Genomic DNA, 20,697 nt, shown 5'->3' with positions numbered 1-20,697 from the left:
AATCTGTTTTTAATCATGCATTAATATTGCCTATATTGTGTCTGATATATACAGGTTTACCGTATGTCCAATGAATGTATTTTAAAGGTATGTTTAGATCATACTGAAGTAGTTCGATGAACCTTGTGAGACAATGATTTTATTTTTAAGGTAAAAGATTGTTTGTTTTTATTATTTGTATTAGGTGACACCAGTTATAAGGAGAAATATATTAATGTTGTCCTAATGAAGGTGGTCTTATCGCATAAACACCACTGAAACGCGTTGACGCTCTATTTTGTGTTAAATTTGGAAGGTCTAACAGCAATGGGGTGACAGGGAACCCTCTGTTGTACCAAAATAATCCGAATGAACTGTTGCAAGACAAAGACAAAGTTAACTGTCTAGACTTTCTCCCGTTCATTTATAATTCGGTTTTTAATTTATGCAGTTGTTTTTAATTACCTGTGAGAGTAACTTTAAAGTATTCTTGTGCTAGAGGTATTCTTTTTAATGATAAATAAATTCTGTGACAGACTTAAATATATCTGTGATCTTCTTTGTAAGTGCTTTATAGTGTGATAACGAAATAAAAAGTGTGTTGGATGCGAGTAGTGGAGTGAGACGCTATTGGCTTCTACATTAAACGAGACTAAAGGTAAAATCTATTTTACTTAACGGTACATTGGGAGCAACATTCCCTTTGGTTTAAAGAGCCCCTCTCTTTGATTTAAGAGACGAGCAAAGTTAGCACCAAGACACCTCCGGGTACACGGACGCTCTACAAATCGCTTTAACAAATAACATAACCTAATATGAGATAACAATGGAAGGAAAAGAGAACACAGGAAGAAAAAGAACATACTGGAGGAATATGAAGCATGAGATGCTGCGAGAAAAAGACACTGGAACGAAAAAGAGGACACCGGCAAAAAAAAAGACAGGGGGAAGAAAAGAGTCAGTTAAAGTAATGGAGGGCATAGGAAAAAATAAAGAAAAGAAAGAAAAACAGGAACAAAAGCACAAACCGTGTTTAAGGTCGAATAAAAGAGGACACTGGGGAAAAACAGACCACAGGGGTCAACATACACACTGGTTGAGAAAGATTAGGGAGAAAGGAAACAAAGGGAGAAAATAACACTGGAAGAAAAAAATTCACAGGGAGATATAGAAGGTATGCATAGAGGAAAAAACAAAGGAATAATAATAACAAGGTGGAGAAAGAATCCAGATGTAACAGATGAAAGAGGTTAAAATAGGTGGCAGAAATAAGAGGTAGGAATTCGAAGAAATAAAAAGGTAAGACTGAGAAAGTGAGGCTATACCAGAGAGAGGACATAACTTTGAATCTTGACTGAAACAATAAAAATCGCATACTGTAGTGTAAACCGCATGCTGTGTAGACAAATAACTTATTGTATGATGATTCAGTGCACTTTTAAGAGATAAAGTATTCATTTATGCATTGCAATCCAATCACACCGTAGGAGGTGGAATGATATACTTAAAGAGCCACAGCATGAGAGAAATATTCCTTAGGGTAGAGGCAAAGCCCCTCTATGCATCTTGTACATAATTGGTAACAATAGGCCAAACACAAAAGCTGTCACGCCAAACCTATCTAAATACATGGAAATTGAATATATATGTGGGTTGAGACAGACCACATGGGGGCGATGTGGCACAGGATTAAATAAAAAAAGAGACAATATGAAGAACTACATATGAAACATTAAAAGGGCTCGACTTTCGAACATTAGAGAAGAGTAATTAATGCACCAACTAAGACGTAATGTAATCTTGCTCCTTGATATTAAGTAACCTCTTTTAATTTCTCAATACCATACCCACAAAGTTGTACTCGACTTCATGTTGTTGCATACTGGCATATACAGCACCATCCTCACTTTGTCTATTTTTTTCCCTACTCCTTAGATCTATCAATGTTAAATAAGCAACTTCCTCACATCTATCATTATAACTATTCATGGCGTCTCTCAACCACCTCTCAAGAGGCCACCAACGTAGAGATGACTCCCAACTCTGATCCTAGGAGCTCAAGAAGACATTGGTTATCACAAGTATGCAGACAATATATCGATCTACCCAGTCTGCAGACGTAACGTATATGTATCACAAACTGTTTTAAAGAAGTACAATATGTCAGGAAGCAAAAATTGTTGAAGCTGATAAGTTTGAAGAAACAGCGTATTCTCATTCGCTGAGTGGACCCCCTCACTTCTTCCTTTCATCCTGCCTGGATTCAAAGGGATCACCACCAACGCCAGCTTCAAAAGCATGCAACTTGGGAATCTTTGGAATCCTGTATGTCAACAACATCAAAAATATATTCCGCTGACTACGACTGCGTCCTTCCCCTTATGCTCCCTCCCCCCTCACCCCCTCCCCCCCAAAAACTGCCCTCTTACTGGCAGTTGATATATACCGGGATGCCAAGAACGACGCTGCTCACGTTACATTTGGTCTTAGCCACAATGGCCACATCACACCTGTACTCAAATTGATCCACTGTTTTTTGGTCCGAGTCATTTCTATTTAAAACTATATTGTTCATAAATCCAATCCAGGACCTGACTGCCTGACGAAGCGGGTAGAATTGCGCCAGTGGTCCATACAACCCGGGGGTTGCCCAGGGTCCCTCTTATCCTTAGCTGGAGGGGGTAATTGCTCGATGGGTTCCTATGGGGATTTTGAAGATGGTTGCCTTACCTGTCCACCTATGTGTCTGTAATGCTATGTAAATGAAGTTTACAAAAAAAGAAAAGAATGTGGCTGCCTTGCTATGGTCTTCCAGCTGTACCAACCGCTTCTGTTCCTATGAAAGGTTATGATGAATTTACAGGTCATCCAACTGCCTACACTGGAAATCAACACTCTGGAAGAACCTCTCCCACTCCCATTGAGATTTGAGAAGGATGATCAAAAGTTTTTTAAAAAGCACACACAGTTCTTTACTCATTCTACAGCCCACTGTCAGGACATATCTCCTTTTTCAGGTCTATTCTGAATAACAGAACTGCAGCGATCAAACAACACATTCACAATTTACAAAATAGTTAGGTTCAGATTTTACACACACAAAACCCTCGAAATTCAGCAGTTATAGTTACCCGAACTAACTATAACTTACAGCCCCATATGCACTGCTTGTGACTCCACATATTACATCACTCATTGCATGGTCAGTGACATCACTGATGACATCTCAAATGGCATAACTAATGACATCATCCAGCAAAGTAAACTTCAATATACTTCATAAAATACCATTTAGATTTCTTTAAAGTATGAAGATGACACAGGTGAGAGACATACAGCACATTCACTTATCACCTAAGAGACAGTTCTCAGTGGATAGTCTTGTCTCTTCTGAGCCACTACTCTAAACACGAATGACCAAAGTAATATGTCTAACCGTATAAGCTAGTCTATTGCAAACCACACCACCCCCCTTATTGAACTTGGAAAGGCGTTTTACTGCAAATGTCAGATTTACACAAATCACTACACCATGCAACCAGTAGAAAGGTCTTAGCAGACAGCCCAACCCATTAGTCAATTATTCTTCATCCTGGACAAAGGTGTGAGCATTGAGGTAAGTACACATCTACTACACTGAGCCATCGCCATAGAGACATAGATAAGGAACAGGATCATTTTCTACTACAGCCATTCATCACAAGGAGAAAGGTCTAAGTAAACTGGTCATTATGTCATAAAACAGAACAATACTCAGCCATCTGTAGTATATTCCTCTTGTCCTCGTGCTGTACTCAGCACGAGGGAACACTTCATGTTATGTTTGTTATGTTTTGTATTCTGGTTCTAATGGCTCCGTTCGGTTCTAGCACTCTGCTCAACATTAGTCAGTTGCCCGGAGTCCTGGAATCGAGCGGCAGCACATACCTGTGGGTGTTGCATGTACTTGAATAAAGAAGACTTCAAACTACTTCTCTTGCCTTCGGAATCATTTTACTACATTTGGCGAAGAGCGGGTCCCGAACCTCTTCAAGACACCCACCAGGAAGATACTCGGCTGACTTTCAAAACTTGCCGACTCAGCTCCCTTCAGACAGCTCACCTTCAAAATCATCGTCGAACTGCCTGGCTGTCCTCTCCTCGGCGTGCACTTTTCCTGTTTCCTGAGGATTTTTCCTTCGTTTCGACATCTGCCAGACGGTTCGTCTCGAGCCTGTGAGCCCGTGAGTACTCCGTGTTCCACGCACGTCATCACCCATACTGACGTGCATTTGACGCAGTTCAGTTTGACGTCCCCTACGTTACCTCGTCAACACGTACATGTAGGGCGGCCATTTTACTTGGTTGCCTAGCTACGCGCTCACAGCTACGCGCTCACACAGAATCGGCTCAGTGAAATCGTCTGTTAACTGCGCAATTTTCATTTCGTTTTGCCGATATTTCATCGACTTTTGAAAACATCACAACTGGTATTTTTCGTTTTCATTGTTATTCTACTTACATTCATTTAAGTGACAATATTGATTTCTTCATTTTAAAGTGTGTTTCCTTCGGTGACAGGCACACCATTGCCTGCATCTCAGTTTTGTTCATAAATTTCAATTTGTTTAATCCTTTTTCATTTCTTGGGCACATGTCATTATTTTAATTATTTTCTCTGACATTTTTTTTAAATTTTGCTGAAACTGTGAAATAACTTATTTTATTGGCTTCCTCTCAACAATTTGCTCAACCTCCACCTTTTCTTCAACTTCCTGGCAAACCAACTATTCCTTGGCGTCAGTGGGTCAGAGCATTTGCTAATCATATTGTTGCAATTGACGCAGTGAAGTTCACCCCTGAAAGAAAAGTTGCTATTTTGTATGGTTGCTTAGGAGTTGCTGCACAGAATGTCTTCGAAAATCTTCCGAGGTCCCCTGTTCCCTCTGGTGATGCAGGTGATCATTGGGATGAATATAAGGAAGCTTTGTCTCGCTTAGCCAGACATTATGGTGAAGAACCAAATGAAATGCTCGAGAGACATAACTTCTTTAAAAGAAGACAACATGAAGATGAATCTATTGAAGAGTATATTGCCCAGTTAAGAATTTTAGCATCCACTTGCGAATTTGTATCAAACCCTGACATCTACATCCGGGATCAATTTGTTTTCGCTTGTTATTCCAAAAAGATTCAACAACGCCTGTTGAGTTGTAAGAAGCCTACACTTCAAGAGACCATTGACATTGCTAAGAGCATTCAAAGGTCCATAACAACGTTTAATGCTCTTCAGAAAGACCAACCTCATATTCCTTTTCATTCTTCCTCAGTTGAAAATTCTAATTCTGTTAATGTTGTTAATGTGAATAGGTCTTTTAAACAATTGCCTAAAAAACCTAACCCCTTTTGTTACAGGTGCGGTTCTAAGTCTCATATTGGTAACAATCCTACTTGTCCTGCTCTTGGCAAAAGATGTTTTTTATGCAAAAAAATAGGACATTTTCAAGGTCTATGCAGATCTGTCAAAAAGACAACCAGACCTTCTGTTAATAACATTGTATGTCCTGATAAGGATGATTGCATTGATGAATTTCAAGATATGGTTGTTTCTATTCAATGCAATTACATTCACGCTCCCAAATTAGTTAAAGGTCCATTCTGCTCTGCACTCTTTGGTGACATTGAAATTTTGGTAATGGCAGATTCTGGATCTCCAATAACCATTTTGAACGATGTATTGTTTCGTGAAAAATGGAATAACTCCATTTCTTTGATCGAATCCGACCTCAGTCCTAAAGCATTCGGTGAATTTGACATTATCATGCTTGGTTATTTTAACTATAGGCTAGAGTGCTTTAGCAGATCTATTATTACAAAAATTTATGTTGCGATTAATGGTCGCAATATTGTTGGATGGCAAGATCTCGCCAAAATGGGTCTCTACTTAGTGCCTGGTTCTGATGATCCTATTAGAGTAGGTGATCCTCCTGAGGATTACTCTCCTGCTCCACCTTTTGTTTCCGAATGTCTTCTCGTCAATGATCATGAGTCTGACATTAAACAAATTTTGGACAAATTTCCAAAAGTTTTTTCTAACCAACCAGGTACTGTCAAAGGTTTTCGACATGAGATCAAAATGAAAGCGTCTGCTCAGCCCATAGTTCATAAGGTTCGTCCAGTCCCTATTAGCGCAAGGGATGAACTTAAGTCTGTGCTCACTTCTCTTAAAAATGATGGTATCATCGCACCTTCAGACTCTTTTGAATGGGTTTCGCCCATTGTTATCGTACGCAAAAAGAATGGCGAGGTCAGGCTATGTGCCGACTTACGCACTTTAAATAAAAATATTTTGGTTGATTGCCATCCCCTTCCCAAAATTCATGATCTCCTGGCCAATCTGGGTGGTCCAAAATATTTTTCTTTAATTGATTTGCGTTCGGCATACCATCAGGTTCCCCTCACTGAGGCCTCCCAAGATCTTACCCCATTTGTGACCCCATTTGGAGTTTACAAATATTTGAAACTTCCCTTTGGGCTAGCTAGTGCTGCTAGTGTTTTCCAAAAAATAATGGATCATCTTTTTGAGTCTATTCCTGGTGTACAGGCCTACCAAGATGATATTTTGTTTTTTTCTCCTGATTGGAATTCGCATTTGTCACATCTGACTTCTGTTTTGAGCAAACTTAATGAATCTGGCATGACGGTCAGAGCTGACAAATGTAAGTTTGGCTCTCAATCTTTGGAATACTTAGGTCATACTTTAACTCCCGAAGGTATAAAACCCAAGTCCTCTCTTATTGAGGCTATTACTCATGCCTCCCCTCCCAAAGACAAGGATGCCCTTCGCTCCTTCCTTGGTTTAGCAGAGTATTATGCCCGTTTTGTCAAAGGCTATGCACAAATTGTTGAACCTCTTCGTTCTTTGCTTCGCAAAGGTTCAAAATTTGTTTGGTCAGAAGAAATTGATGCCTCTTTTATTCACATCAAGAACATGATTGTTGGAGCACCTGCGTTACATCCTTTTCAAGATTCTGCTAAATGTTTAATTATGGTTGACGCTAGTTTGACTGGCTTAGGCGCTGTCTTAGGACAGTGGGTCTCGGGGAAAGAACACACAGTTGCTTTTTCTTCCAGGAGACTCAAGGATTTCGAAACACACTATAGCACTATTGAGCGAGAGTCCTTGGCTTGCGTATGGGCCATTGAGAAGTTCAAAAATTATATATGGGGACGAGAATTTGATTTATTTACTGATCACAAGCCCCTCACTCGGCTTCTAAATGGTGATGGCCTAGGGAGAGCTTCTTCAAGACTTGTCAGACTCTTATCAAAGTTACATGAGTTCCACTTCAATATAAAGCACATATCTGGTGGCAAGAATTTTCGCGCTGACTGCTTATCTTGCATGTCGCTTAATGATTCATCTGGTTTGCAGGAAATTGGTGACATCGAGTGCGTAGTCGCCACTCTTGATGCTACAAAGTTATGTCCATGCATCACGGAAGAATCTTGGTCCAAAGCATTTGAGAATGATCATAACTTAAAATTAGTCGCACAATATATTTCTAAAGGCTGGCCTGAGAATAGGAAACTGTCTAATGAGTTAAAAGCGTTTGCTATGATTTCTTCTGAACTCTCCCTTGTTAAATTTGATAATGAGACATGATGTTTTTGTTCCTCCTTCAGATATCAGACCTGATATCATTAGATTCGCACATCAAGGCCATCTTGGCATCACAAAAACATCTCAACTTATCAAATCCAATTATTGGTGGCCTTCTATTGAGTCTCAGGTAAAATTTTTCATTGATTCTTGCAATGAATGCTTGCTTTCGGATAAGAAATGGAAACTTATGAATACCCCCCTTCATCCTGTTCCTTTTCCGGATAAACCATGGGAAAAGGTCGGTTTGGATTTTTCTGGTCCATTCGATGTCCTTCCTCATGAGATGAAATATGTCATTGTTCTAATTGACTATCATTCGAAATGGTTGTATCACATGTTTTGTGACTCCCCCTCTTCTGCCAATGCCATCAAATTCTTAAAGAAACTGTTTATTATTGAAGGCTGTCCCTCTGTTGAAGTTACTGATAATGGTTCCCATTTCATATCCGAAAAATTTACCTCATTTTTACTGGAACATGATGTGGTTCATTTTAAAGTGGCCCTTCACTCACCCACTTCAAACGGCTTGGTTGAACGAGCCAATAGACTTCTCAAAGATGCTATTCAAACAGCTATTTCCTCTCACAATGACGTCAAGAATTTTCTTGAGGATAAGTTTTGGTCGTATAATATTTCTCCTCATAGTACAACTGGTATGTCTCCTTTTTCTTTGTTAAGAAATAGGAATGTTCATACTAAGTTGTGCCCCAAGTGGTTGTCTCAGAAGAATGTTGAGACCCAAGTCAATGAACCTTGTGATGTTAGTTTGTCTAATAGAGTTTTACAAAAGCAGACTATCATGAAGGACAAACATGATTTGGGTAAATGTTTCAATTAAGTTGACTTAAAAATTGGTGATTGGGTTCTTATCAAAAACCCAAGAAGAGTTGCTAAAGGTCTCTCCAAATTCTCTACCCCAGTCCAAGTAACTTCTGTTAGTAAAGCTTCTGCTTTACTTGGCAGTAGAGGATGGTGGAATAAGAGAGCTTTAGTCCACTTGACCAATTCGCAAGCACGCTCTTTATTGATTTTAACCAAAGAACAATTTGATCAGTGTGACTGGTCTTTTTGGTTAGATGTGCCTATTTCTACCGATCCCTCCTCCTTGAGTTCTTTTTCTGATCAAACAGAGTCACTGACAAGTTCCTCTCCCTCCTCCATTGATTCTGAGGTTGTCGGGGAGGTTCTACATCAAACTTCTGGTTCATCTGTTCGATGTAGGAAGTTACCTGTCATGTTTAACGATTATGTTTTAGGTTGATATGCATTTGTTTTTCATTACTTGCTTTTATTCTTTTGGTTTCTTCTTTGAAATGTTGTGAAGAGGGAGAAGTTGTAGTATATTCCTCTTGTCCTCGTGCTGTACTCAGCACGAGGGAACACTTCATGTTATGTTTGATATGTTTTGTATTCTGGTTCTAATGGCTCCGTTCGGTTCTAGCACTCCGCTCAACATTAGTCAGTTGCCCGGAGTCCTGGAGTCGAGCAGCAGCACATACCTGTGGGTGTTGCATGTACTTGAATAAAGAAGACTTCAAACTACTTCTCTTGCCTTCGGAATCATTTTACTACACCATCACTGTGGAGGGAAGTCTCAATGAACAGCTTAGACTGTCGTAAAACAGTACCGTACACATACATCAGCAGGGGACATGTATCAGTGTAGAGGCTACTTTACAAATAAATAGTACACCCACTTTAAAAATGGGATTATAGATCAGATTAAATATGTTAGAAATAGTATCATTAATTTGTAGTACAGAAAGAATACTAATTTAACTTTTGCAGTACCTTAGTATATATCCAAGTCTTAAAATCGATTTTGAAACACTTATAATCAGTGATGTCATCAATCATGTCACTGACCATGTCAAGAGTGCTGTAATATGTGAGGTCATAAGCTGTGCATTGTGGGGGTGGGGGATAGAGGTTTCAGTTAGCTCAGGTAACTATTCTATGGTTTTCTGTGTGTAAAATCTTAACCTATCTAGAATGTCCCTTTAACCTCAGGTGTTTTCAGTGAATTTCTAAGATTTTTTTTAATACCATTTCGTAACTATGACATCCCTGTATATGCTTACAGACTTTGGTTCAATTAGTCGGGTTTTGCTGGTGCCCACGAACGGTGTGGTATCCTGCGTTTCGAGCCAGACTGCTTTCTAATCCTTCCCTCCAGGGGAGGACAAACCATTCGCACTCTCGTAGGTATTTTGCGATTTTTCTATATTTTTGTTAGCTCATAGTTAGGGTAAAGGCAGCAGAACGCTGCGTTTTGGTCTTAGCATAAGACCTCGATCACGATCCTAGATAGCGTTTGACACAAACCAGTACAAGTACTTTGACATTACTGATGTCATTTCCCATCTATTTTTTGTCTACGCTCCTAAGCATTGTGGGAGATGTGGTCCACATGAGCCATTGCTTGATTACAATTATTCTGTGCACGTATACAAACAAATGATAAAAACAGTGACAGTGAAGTATTAACACTAAACAAATATTTTCTCTAGTGGGTCCATCAATCTGGATAATGTTCAAAGTATTTTTTTTTTTTAATTCTCAACAATTCTCAGTTTTATTTTCTTGATCTCAATAAGTCCCTCCAGTGGGTCAAGTTTTTAGTAATTTTTCCTTCATTAAGTCATCCGGACCCTTTAGATATTTTTTATTTCATATTGATGGCGATAGTGCTCTTTTTCCTTTCTTTAAGATTTCTCTTTTTTTTTTATTTTCCTTATAAATGAAATTCGGGAAGTTATTCATTTTTTGGTGTTGGTTTTTTGGTTTTTAGGTGAGTATTGAATGTTTTATAGATGGATATAAAGCTCTTCGCTCTGATTCAATCCATTGGGTGTTAATGTTCTTAAATTCAGAATGTGGCGGGATTCCTTTTGCCACAATATTTTTTCCCTGTTTCTGCCACAAACATTCTGTGGCACAGTTTCTACTCCATAGAATTTAAGTACTTTCCAAGCACTTCCGTGTTGCTGCTCCATATGTTTGGCCACTGCATTGGTTTTGTCCTTGTTAATTGTGGCCCAAACATGTTCCAGTATTCTCTTTTTGAGTACGCATATTGTAATCCCTACATATTTGAGGAGGCATGGACATTCAATCACATAAACTGTGAATTGGCTTTTGCAGGTGATCAAAGTTTTGATTTTCCATATTTTTGGTGTTAGCTAATCTGATTTCTGTAGTTGGTTTGGCATCTGGCAGGCAATACAATTATGGCACTTAACAAAACCCTGAGTACCATAGACATACATCAGCAAGGGGACATGTGTCAGTGTAAAGGCTAGTTTACTTATAAATAGTACACCCACTCTAAAAACGGAATTATAGATCACATGAAATATGTTCGAAATAGTATCATTAATTATTAGTACCGAAAGAATACTAATTTAACTTTTGCCGTACCTTAGTATATATCTTGACTTTAAGTCTTAAAACCTTTTACGAAACTCTTATACACTACTGGATGAAGTCATCAGTGATATCATCAATTATGTCACTGACCATGTCATGAGTGATGTAATATGTGAGATCATAAGCTGTGCATTGCAGGGGTAAGTTTCAGTTAGCTCAGGTAACTATTCTATGATTTTGTGTGTGTAAAATCTTAACCTATCTGCAGGCATAGAGTGAAGCATACATTAGGCAAAAAAGAAGTAAAGAACTCTGGGTTGTTCCCAAGTTTAGGTGGAGGGCTTCTTTTTTGCATAATTTATAGTGTGTCGCTGGTATTGAGGGTCTCTCTACAGGAGCTGCCTTCCACCTAAACTTCGGAACTATCCAGTACTTTAAATTTTAAGCAAACTGCAGTCGCAGCTTTCCTGTCAGATTGCTGCCAGCCAATCACGACATTGCTGTTGGAGTGTATATTCGCAAAACACTGCGATGGATCTGCGGGAGGGCCACGTCCCTAGATATACAATTTTTTTTTGTTTAATACCTCTGCAAGTACTTAACAGATTTACACCAAATCATAACAAGCATTGGAAATGCAATAGGTCTTGCATTTGTTTCAGTTAGAGCTATTGGCATTGTAAATCGCAGTGTGTTTACCTATATATTATGGAGTGTATGTATTTAGTGTGCAGTGGAATTTTGTCACATGATGTGGATTTGTGTGGTGTAGATTGGATGTATGTGGTGTTTTGTGTAATTATCTTTCTGAGTTGTATTTTGTAATTTGGTGTTGAAATAGGTGTTGTGGATGGGAAATGTTTGGAGTTGAAGAGGGTATAAGCTGGTAGGATGCAAGACCTGGTAGGAGAGAAAAATTTAACTTTGCTAGCTAAGTAGGACAAGTTTACACTATGGCCTTTAAGATCCACGTGAGGAGGTTAAAGTGAGCTGTAGCTAGCAGGGGTATGTCTAGCCAAAGTTATGAAGCAACATCACCAACAATGTCCAGGTTCCTGATGAAAATGGTAAGAGGAAGTGAAACTCTGCATGCTGTAAAGAATCTTCAGCTATGTATGATGCTTGTATATGTAACTTATAGCCCCTCCTGCCAAGTGGGATCACTCTACTCGGGATGCACTTCTCCTGTAGAATAAAGTTGCTAATAGTTTCCACAGTATATGTTCTGCAAATAACCATTCAAAAGTCAGAGCACAAATCCTTGAGCAACCAATGAAGACTTACGCTCTTCTTCCTTTGGATCAAGCTGCGTAACACTGACAGACAACCGGTCCACGCGCTCTTGCAAAGAGTTCACCCGAAATGAAAAGCTGTGCGCCTCGTTGAACAGCTCCCCGAAGATATCTTCAGCATATTTACCTGAACGAGAAGGAAAACAAAACAAGAAAATAGCGTCATGGCACTCTTTTGAGAAGTAGCTCAGTGTGGTTGGTGATGTACAATATATACTTGGCCAATCATGCGGATGTGTTCTACAAATAAATGCAGCAACCATAAACTAACCCTATGATTTAAAAATACAATTCCATGGGTCAGATGAGAGAGGTTCTTCAAGCAAACATCAGTAACAGCTCCCACATTTCCACCAAACATTTAGGGCTACACATTGAAAAAAAGATATCCTATTTAAAAACAAGCACTGGCAAAGCCAAACGGTCTCGACTTAGGGACTACTGGCTTTGTCAATAGATTTAGACAAGTTGCACATAATCCCTGATAATGTACAGCATGGCTAAAACAGGAACAAACATAAGTCTAGGAGGCCGGCTGCATTATTTTTTTAGATGCTCGCACCGAGCACGCACACATCTGCGTATTTACACAGGCGTTTTTTTTTCTTTTTCTTTTCCTATATGACTTGGACCAGTAAACAAAAGTAAATAAATAAATGATAAAGCAAGAGTGGGGGAAATAATGCAGGTGTGGGAAGCAGCTCAGAGGGGAGGGCAGGAAAGAATACAACAGGAGGGCAGGGGGGAAAACTACATGGAGGGCAGGGTTGGAAGCAACATGCAGTGTGGGGGAAAGCAACATGGAGGTTCAGGGAAAGCAAACAGAGAATTGTGGAAGGATAAAAGGAGTCGCTCAGAGAGACATTAAACACGCTGTGCTCCATGGAGGGATAAAAACTAGTTGGACAGGCAAAAACAAATAAAACCAATCAAGGGAAAGCAAGTAAATAAGAGTGACAAAACAAAAAGCCAAAGGAAAGCAATGGGCGGAGTTCATTTTCAGGTCAGCTATTGACATGACCCCAATAAGTCTTTTGCAACAAGACTACTACACTGTCTGGCAGGCTTAGACCTAATGATAGTTCCTAGAGGTTTTCTGGTTGGTCTCACCATTAAAGCTCCGATGCTTTTGATGAAACTCAGTCAGGTTTCTGAAGGTGAAACTCTTTCTCTGTGTTTAAACTTCCCTCACTTTTATAATTTTATATTGAAAGAATAAGCTAGCATTTTTTTTAAAAAAGATCAAAACCTACAACAAATCTGAAGGCACTGTAGTTGGTGTAATGGCGCCTGAGTCCTGAATGGAGCTGTAGAAATGTGTTCAGAACAAAGGTGCGCAACCGCGACTTACGTGTAACATTTCGTGCCCTAGGTGAGGTCCCTTGAAACAATGCTGATCCGAAAGATAAAACACTTCACAATATCCCCCACTGTAAACTTCGAGCATATTATATTCTGTGCCCCTGTCTTATTCGAACACTGAATAAACAACCTAGTGCTGAAGTACAAATCAGGTATACTGTCGCAATCCTCACTGCTCTGCAAACTCATTGGTTGTGCCAGGCCAGACCAATTATGTATACAAAAACAGAGCTATCCCGATTCATGCACAGACCTTTGAAGAACATGGGGCACCATCAGTTTCTGCAAGTATCCTTGGCCTCTGAGTCACACACACACACACCTTGCACATAGTGCATTGTACAAAGGACTCAACTGTAATCATGCCAGTGCAGAGCTTTGAAGGCTGGTTTTGTGTTGGTGAGAATCCCTAAATTAAAAAAGAATTCTGGTCGTTTAGTTCTGGAGCTTTTGAAGCTTGGAAAGGAATTTCTTGAGAGCCTAATGTAAGAGATGTTGCAATAGTCAAGCTGACCCTTACAAGAGCTCTCATTCAATGGCATTACAGAGGAACGAAAGGATTCTTCGGAGGAGAGGGAGCAGCAAGTGGAAATTATTGACTGCTCTTTACCAGGGGGACTGAAGGAAAGTGAAAAGGACTCCCAGATTCCTGATTTGAAAGTTGTGTACGGTGGTGCTTCTAGATTTCCGAGCCACTTTTATAGGAGAGAGTTGGATTCAAGACATCACATTATAAGGATTTCTGTCTTCAACCATTCAGGCAAATTGAAATCTCTTTAATTCAGAAGAATACTTCGTCCACGTAGGAGAAAACCTGACCTGAATCACAAGCCTGGTTTGTTTTAGCTGGAAATGGATTTGGATGCTGTCTGTATATATCTGGAGGTTTCCATGGTACGGCTTTACAAGCTGTGCCAGTTGGCGAATGTTGATGTTCAGGCGCAGGCATGAAAATAATGAGCCCTAAGGCACTCCATTCACATTGACAAATCTATAGTCCCTACATGGAGCCTATTCTAAGGTTAGCCAATGACTTCCAGCAATGCTTTGATTCTTCTCAGCAGGATGGAAGGGTCCACGATATGATACATTGCTAAAAGTTGAGTAGTATGATGGCTATGTTCTTCTATGCATTCAAAGATGGCAGCAGATCTTACCAGCCTTTAGCCAAGGCTTTTAGTAATCCCTTGCTGGCCTGAACTCAGATTTGCAGACATTGAAGATTGTGTTAAGGTCGCTGTATTCCTGAAGCAGCATTGTGCCGTCCATCTCCATACCCTTGCTCGGGTAAGGGGGAGTGAAGATAGGCTGGTATTCAGATAGACTACAAAAAAACAGGATTAGGGAGTGAAGAGGTAATGCCCCTCATGGGCACTGGGGTGGATACGACCTCCTCAAATAGATAAATTCAAAACAAAAGGATCCACCTCAAAAGAGGTTCAAAGGAAAGTGTTCCCAAACTTGGTAGGGCATACACAGTGTTTGCTTAAATACCCCTCACACACCAAAAGGGCCCTTGGTGTCATGCTTCATCATAGGGGTCTTCCCGCCCCGCTGCGGGACGGGCGTGCTACGACTAGCGACTACGCTGGAGCACTGTTATTGTATCGCTATGTGTGATGTATGTGTAGTGAGAGAAAGGGTCAGGGGTGGATGAGGTGAGTGGGTTAAAAGGTACCTGGCCTTATAGACTTAAAGGATTTAATAGGTCGTAGGCTGATACTGTTAAAATGGTAGTTCGGAGATAACCCGCGTTTTAATGTGCGGATACTCCTGGTCAAGTCAACATGTTTCGAAGCATCAAGGCTTCTTCATCAGGACTAAAGATGATCCCTTTAGTGCTCACTATGTTGCCATCAATTGGTGCAAAATCAAAGAGTGCTATGTACAAAGAGTGATATTAAATACAGTACCCAGTCAGTATTGTTAGCATGTAAGCTCAGTCAGTATTTCTGAAAGTAAGCTAGAAATGGTAGGAGTCAGTGCTCCATGAACTTTCTTTTACGGGTGGGGAGGAATAGGCGACTGTAATTTATAGTTAGGAAGTCCTCGCCTCGACTCCGTGGTGTGTGACGCCCCCCCAGAGGAAGGTGACCCACATACCTCGTCTCTTCTAAATGCAATCCAAGACCTCAAGGTTACTTTGGAGGGTAAGGTGGGGGAACTCAAGGTGGATCTCCCACTAATAAGACAAGACCTCAGGAATACTACGCGTAGAGTCACTGAGGTGGAGGGCAGAGTGTCTGAGGCCGAAGACGTAGTCAAATCACGTGAAGAAGGTTTGGCCACCCTGCAACATCTGGTGGGACAACTGAGGGCCCGCGCTGAAGACATGGAAGGGAGGTCCCAAAGAAACAATCTCCGGGGAGTGGGCATTCCTGTGGGACTGGCTGAATACTTGGGTCAAGTCAAGTCAAGTCAAGTCAGAGAATTTATATAGCGCACTACCTACCCAGAGGGTCTCAAGGCGCTTAGAAAGGGGAGGAGGATTACTTGTCAAATATCCACGTTTTAAGTTGTTTTCTAAATGCTGGGTGGTTCTGGGTGAGGCGAAGGTAAGCGGGGAGTGAGTTCCATGTTTTAGCAGCCAGGTATGAGAAGGATCTGCCTCCCATGGTGGTCCTGTTGATGCGAGGTACAGTGGCGAGGGCTTGGTTGGAAGAACGTAGTTGGCGGGAGGGGGTGTAGAAGGACAGTCGTGAGTTGAGGCATTCTGGTCCGATGTCGTAGAGTGATTTGTCTGCGTGAGTTAGCAGTCGGAAAGTGATTCTCTTATTGACGGGTAGCCAGTGGAGGTCTTTCAGGTGACCGGAGATGTGTTCGTTGCGCGGGATGTCTAATATGATCCTGGCTGAGGCGTTTTGGATTCGTTGGAGTTTCTTCTGGAGTTTAGCGGTAGTACCTGCGTAGAGGGTGTTTCCGTAGTCCAGTCGGCTCGTGACTAGAGCATGGGTGACTGTTTTCCTTGTTTCGGTGGGGATCCAGCGAAATGTTTTTCTGAGCATGCGAAGAATGTTGAAGCAGGATGAGGATACAGCGCTGACTTGTCTGTTCATTGAGAGTGAAGAATCCAGGATGACGCCTAGGTTCCGTGCGTGGTCTGTCGGGATGGGTGCTTTTCCAAGGGCTTCCGGCCACCAGGAGTCGTCCCATGCAGAGGGGGATGTACCTAAGATGAGGACTTCTGTTTTGTCTGAGTTCAGTTTCAGACGGCTTTGTTTCATCCATTCGGCAACTTCTTTCATTCCTTCGTGTAGGTTAGTTTTGGCGGTGCTGGGGTCATTGGTGAGAGAAAGGATTAGTTGAGTGTCATCCGCGTAGGAGATGATGTTGAGGTTGTGTTGGCGGGCGATGGCCGCGAGGGGGCTCATGTAAACGTTGAAGAGGGTGGGGCTGAGTGAGGATCCTTGAGGTACGCCACTGATGACTTCAGTGGCCTCGGACTTGAATGGTGGGAGGCGGACTCTCTGGGTTCTTCCGGAGAGGAATGAGGTGATCCATTCAAGTGCTTTTCCTTGTATTCCGATGTTATTGAGGCGTTGTAACAGGGTGCTGTGGCAGACTGTGTCGAATGCTGCAGAGAGGTCGAGGAGGATGAGGGCGACTGTGTCTCCATTGTCCAATAGAGTTCGAATGTCGTCTGTTGCTGCGATGAGGGCGGTCTCAGTGCTGTGTTTTGCTCGGAAGCCAGATTGTGAGGAGTCGAGGGATTTGTTGGCTTCGAGGAAGGCGGCGAGCTGGTTGTTGACGGCTTTCTCGATGACTTTGGCCGGGAATGGAAGGAGCGAAATGGGGCGGTAATTTTTGAGTTCGGTGGGGTCCGCTGTGGGTTTTTTCAGAAGGGCGGTGAGTTCTGCGTGTTTCCAGTTTTCCGGGAAGGTGGCGGAGTTGAAGGAGCAGTTGATGACGTCTCGGAGGTGCGGTGCTATGACGGAGTCTGCTTTGTTGAAGATGTGGTGAGGACATGGGTCTGTGGGGGATCCTGAGTGGATGGAATTCATCAGGCGGATTGTGTCCTCAGTGGAGATTGGGTTCCAGTCGTTGAGGGTGTTCACGGGGGGAGAATGTTCAGCAAATGGTTGGGTGGGTTGGTCTCCGGGTTGGTTGTCGAAGCTGTTGTGGATGTCTGCAATCTTGTTGTGGAAGAATGAGGCTAGGGAGTCGCAGAGGGCTTGAGAGGGGGTGATGTCGTTGGAGTTGGCCGAGGGGTTGGAAAATTCTTTGACGATGTTGAAAAGTTCCTTGCTGTTGTGGGCGTTGTTGTCAAGTCGATCCTTGAATGCTGTTTTCTTGGCCTTTCGGATTAGTTGGTGGTGAGTGCGGGTGGCGTTTTTGAAGGCGTCCTTGGTGCTAGTGGATGGGTCTTTTTTCCAGGCCTTTTCAAGGGAGCGGCAGAGTTTCTTGGACTTCTTAAGATCATCGTTGAACCATGAGGCCTTCTTGCTGCCAGGTTTGCTTTGACGTTTTTTCAGTGGTGCTAGGGTGTCGGCGGTGTTGGATAGCCATAGGGTGAGGTTGGCGGCGGCTTGGTTTGGGTTAGAAGAGTGGGCTGGGGTGTTTAGAAGGAGCGATGCGGAGATCTGGTCGGTGGTGATCTTGTTCCAGTTTCTTTGCAGAGTTGGTTGGAGGTGGATGGTGGGTTTTGGCTTGTTGTAGGTGAAGTGAACGCAGCTGTGGTCAGTCCAGAGGAGATCCGTAGTGTGGCTGAAGGAGACATGGTTGCTGGAGGTGAAGATGGGGTCGAGTGTGTGACCTGCGATGTGGGTGGGGGAAGTGACTAGTTGTTTAAGTCCGAGGTTGGCGAGGTTGTCCAGCAGGGTGGTGGAGTTGCGGTCGTTGGTCTTTTCAAGGTGAAAGTTGAGGTCTCCCAGAAGGATGTAGTCTTTGGAGGGGAGCGCGTGTGGAGTGATGAAGTCCGTGATGTCTTCACTGAATTTTGCGCGGGGTCCTGGTGGTCTGTAGAGGAGGGTGCCTCTGAGTGTGGTCTTGGGGTCGATGTGGATCTGGAAGTGAAGGTGTTCGGAGTTGGCGAGGTTGGCGTCAGAGCTGGTTGAGATGCGGATAGATTTCTTATGGACGATAGCGATGCCTCCTCCTGTGTGGCTGCACAGAGGGCTGATTGCCAGGCCGCCGGAGCCCCTCCTAGACCATTTATTGCACAAGTGCTTAATTATGCGGATAGAGACGCTATCCTCAGTGCGGCACGCAAGATCGGCCAACTGACTTATCAATCCACTTTGATGATGTTATACCCAGACTATACTTTGAAGGTACAACAGCAGCGCCTTTCCTTCCAGGAGGCTAAGCAAAAACGGAGCGCCATGGAGATTACATAAATGCTTTTACTCCCAGCCCACCTGAAGGTACTTTTTCAGGGCAAGACTAACTTTTTAACTCACACAACAAACAATGGGAGGAGGGTCTAAGGGCGGGTTTACCGACCAACCAGGTACATGCCCCAAAATACAATATTTTCACAACAAAAGTGCCTGGGGGTCAAGAAATTAGTCAAACAGAGTGGATCGCAACACCAATACTACACAAAAGGCGCCAGTGAGGACATCAACCGTGTTAGTGAATGCAGGCCAAGTAGAGGCTCAAGAGCATATGGAGAAATAGTTCCCATCAGAAGCCACACTGTACCGCCCTCTTTGTCATCATTTGGGTTCTCCTTACCCAGGAGACAGAACGGCCGGTCAGATGTTACCGTGACCGATATATGTGATAGGGGGTGGTGTATTGAGTACAAAAGATGAGGTGGCTACTGAAAAAGCAGTGTTAAGGTGGTAAGAGTGTTAAAGTGAGGGAGAGTAAAATTAGGTGAGTCGGGTAGACAAACAAATTTTATTAGTGTCTCCCAATCCCTAAGGTTTAAAAAGCAAGTGTGAGTGTGGGTTTCGAATAATCACCGTACTTAATAGTGGTCGACATGTTTCTTCATTATATCGAACATAGTTTCAAAATGCATTCTTCAGGACCGTGTAAAAACACTGCTACTTATAGTGATGGAAGTAAAAAATTAAGATCAATATCACCTGAGCTTCAGGTACATACTCAACCAAATACCATCTATGGTGGCTGAGAGGCTTCACCCCACCTGGCTGCAGCGCAGGTATGAGGAGCACCGCTCTGTCCGTCGGTGTCTCCTGGCAGTCAACTGTACTGGGGTGAAGCCTCTCAGCCACCATAGATGGTATTTGGTTGAGTATGTACCTGAAGCTCAGGTGATATTGATCTTAATTTTTTACTTCCATCACTATAAGTAGCAGTGTTTTTACACGGTCCTGAAGAATGCATTTTGAAACTATGTTCGATATAATGAAGAAACATGTCGACCACTATTAAGTACGGTGATTATTCGAAACCCGCACTCACACTTGCTTTTTAAACCTTAGGGATTGGGAGACACTAATAAAATTTGTTTGTCTACCCGACTCACCTAATTTTACTCTCCCTCACTTTAACACTCTTACCACCTTAACACTGCTTTTTCAGTAGCCACCTCATCTTTTGTACTCAATACACCACCCCCTATCACATATATCGGTCACGGTAACATCTGACCGGCCGTTCTGTCTCCTGGGTAAGGAGAACCCAAATGATGACAAAGAGGGCGGTACAGTGTGGCTTCTGATGGGAACTATTTCTCCATATGCTCTTGAGCCTCTACTTGGCCTGCATTCACTAACACGGTTGATGTCCTCACTGGCGCCTTTTGTGTAGTATTGGTGTTGCGATCCACTCTGTTTGACTAATTTCTTGACCCCCAGGCACTTTTGTTGTGAAAATAACTTTTTAACTCTCCTGAGGTGGCTTTGCTAAAAGGAAGTAAGGGCTTAGAATTCAATGGCCCAGACTGCAAGATTTTCAATCTGTAAGTTCACTTTGGTGTCCACAGTGGGCAACTGTAAATCTAAAACACCAGCAGCCCTACTTATAACCACCAAAAAAGACAAACTCTTCAGTAGGTAGGCTAAAGAGCGAATCCAGTTAAATTGCAGGCGAAGTATACAAACACCTGGCCTTCTGAAAGTTGAGGTAGAGACCAGC

General features: G+C 42.2%; 1 protein-coding gene across 1 annotated transcript in view; it reads right to left on the bottom strand.

Moving 5' to 3' along the window:
- Positions 1-20,697, bottom strand: part of WASF1 (WASP family member 1) — a 435,184-nt gene that overhangs the window by 117,258 nt on the left and 297,229 nt on the right. The window contains exon 3 of the mRNA XM_086927387.1: positions 12,278-12,412. Within this exon, the coding sequence (XP_086783513.1) occupies positions 12,278-12,412 (135 nt within the window). The remainder of the gene's footprint in view (positions 1-12,277; positions 12,413-20,697) is intronic.

The sequence above is a fragment of the Lissotriton vulgaris genome, chromosome 6 (assembly GCF_964263255.1).
Source record: "Lissotriton vulgaris chromosome 6, aLisVul1.2, whole genome shotgun sequence".
Taxonomy (NCBI): Eukaryota; Metazoa; Chordata; class Amphibia; order Caudata; family Salamandridae; genus Lissotriton; species Lissotriton vulgaris.
The sequence above is the reverse complement of the archived record's forward strand: the minus strand, read 5'-3'. Positions and strand labels throughout refer to the sequence as shown.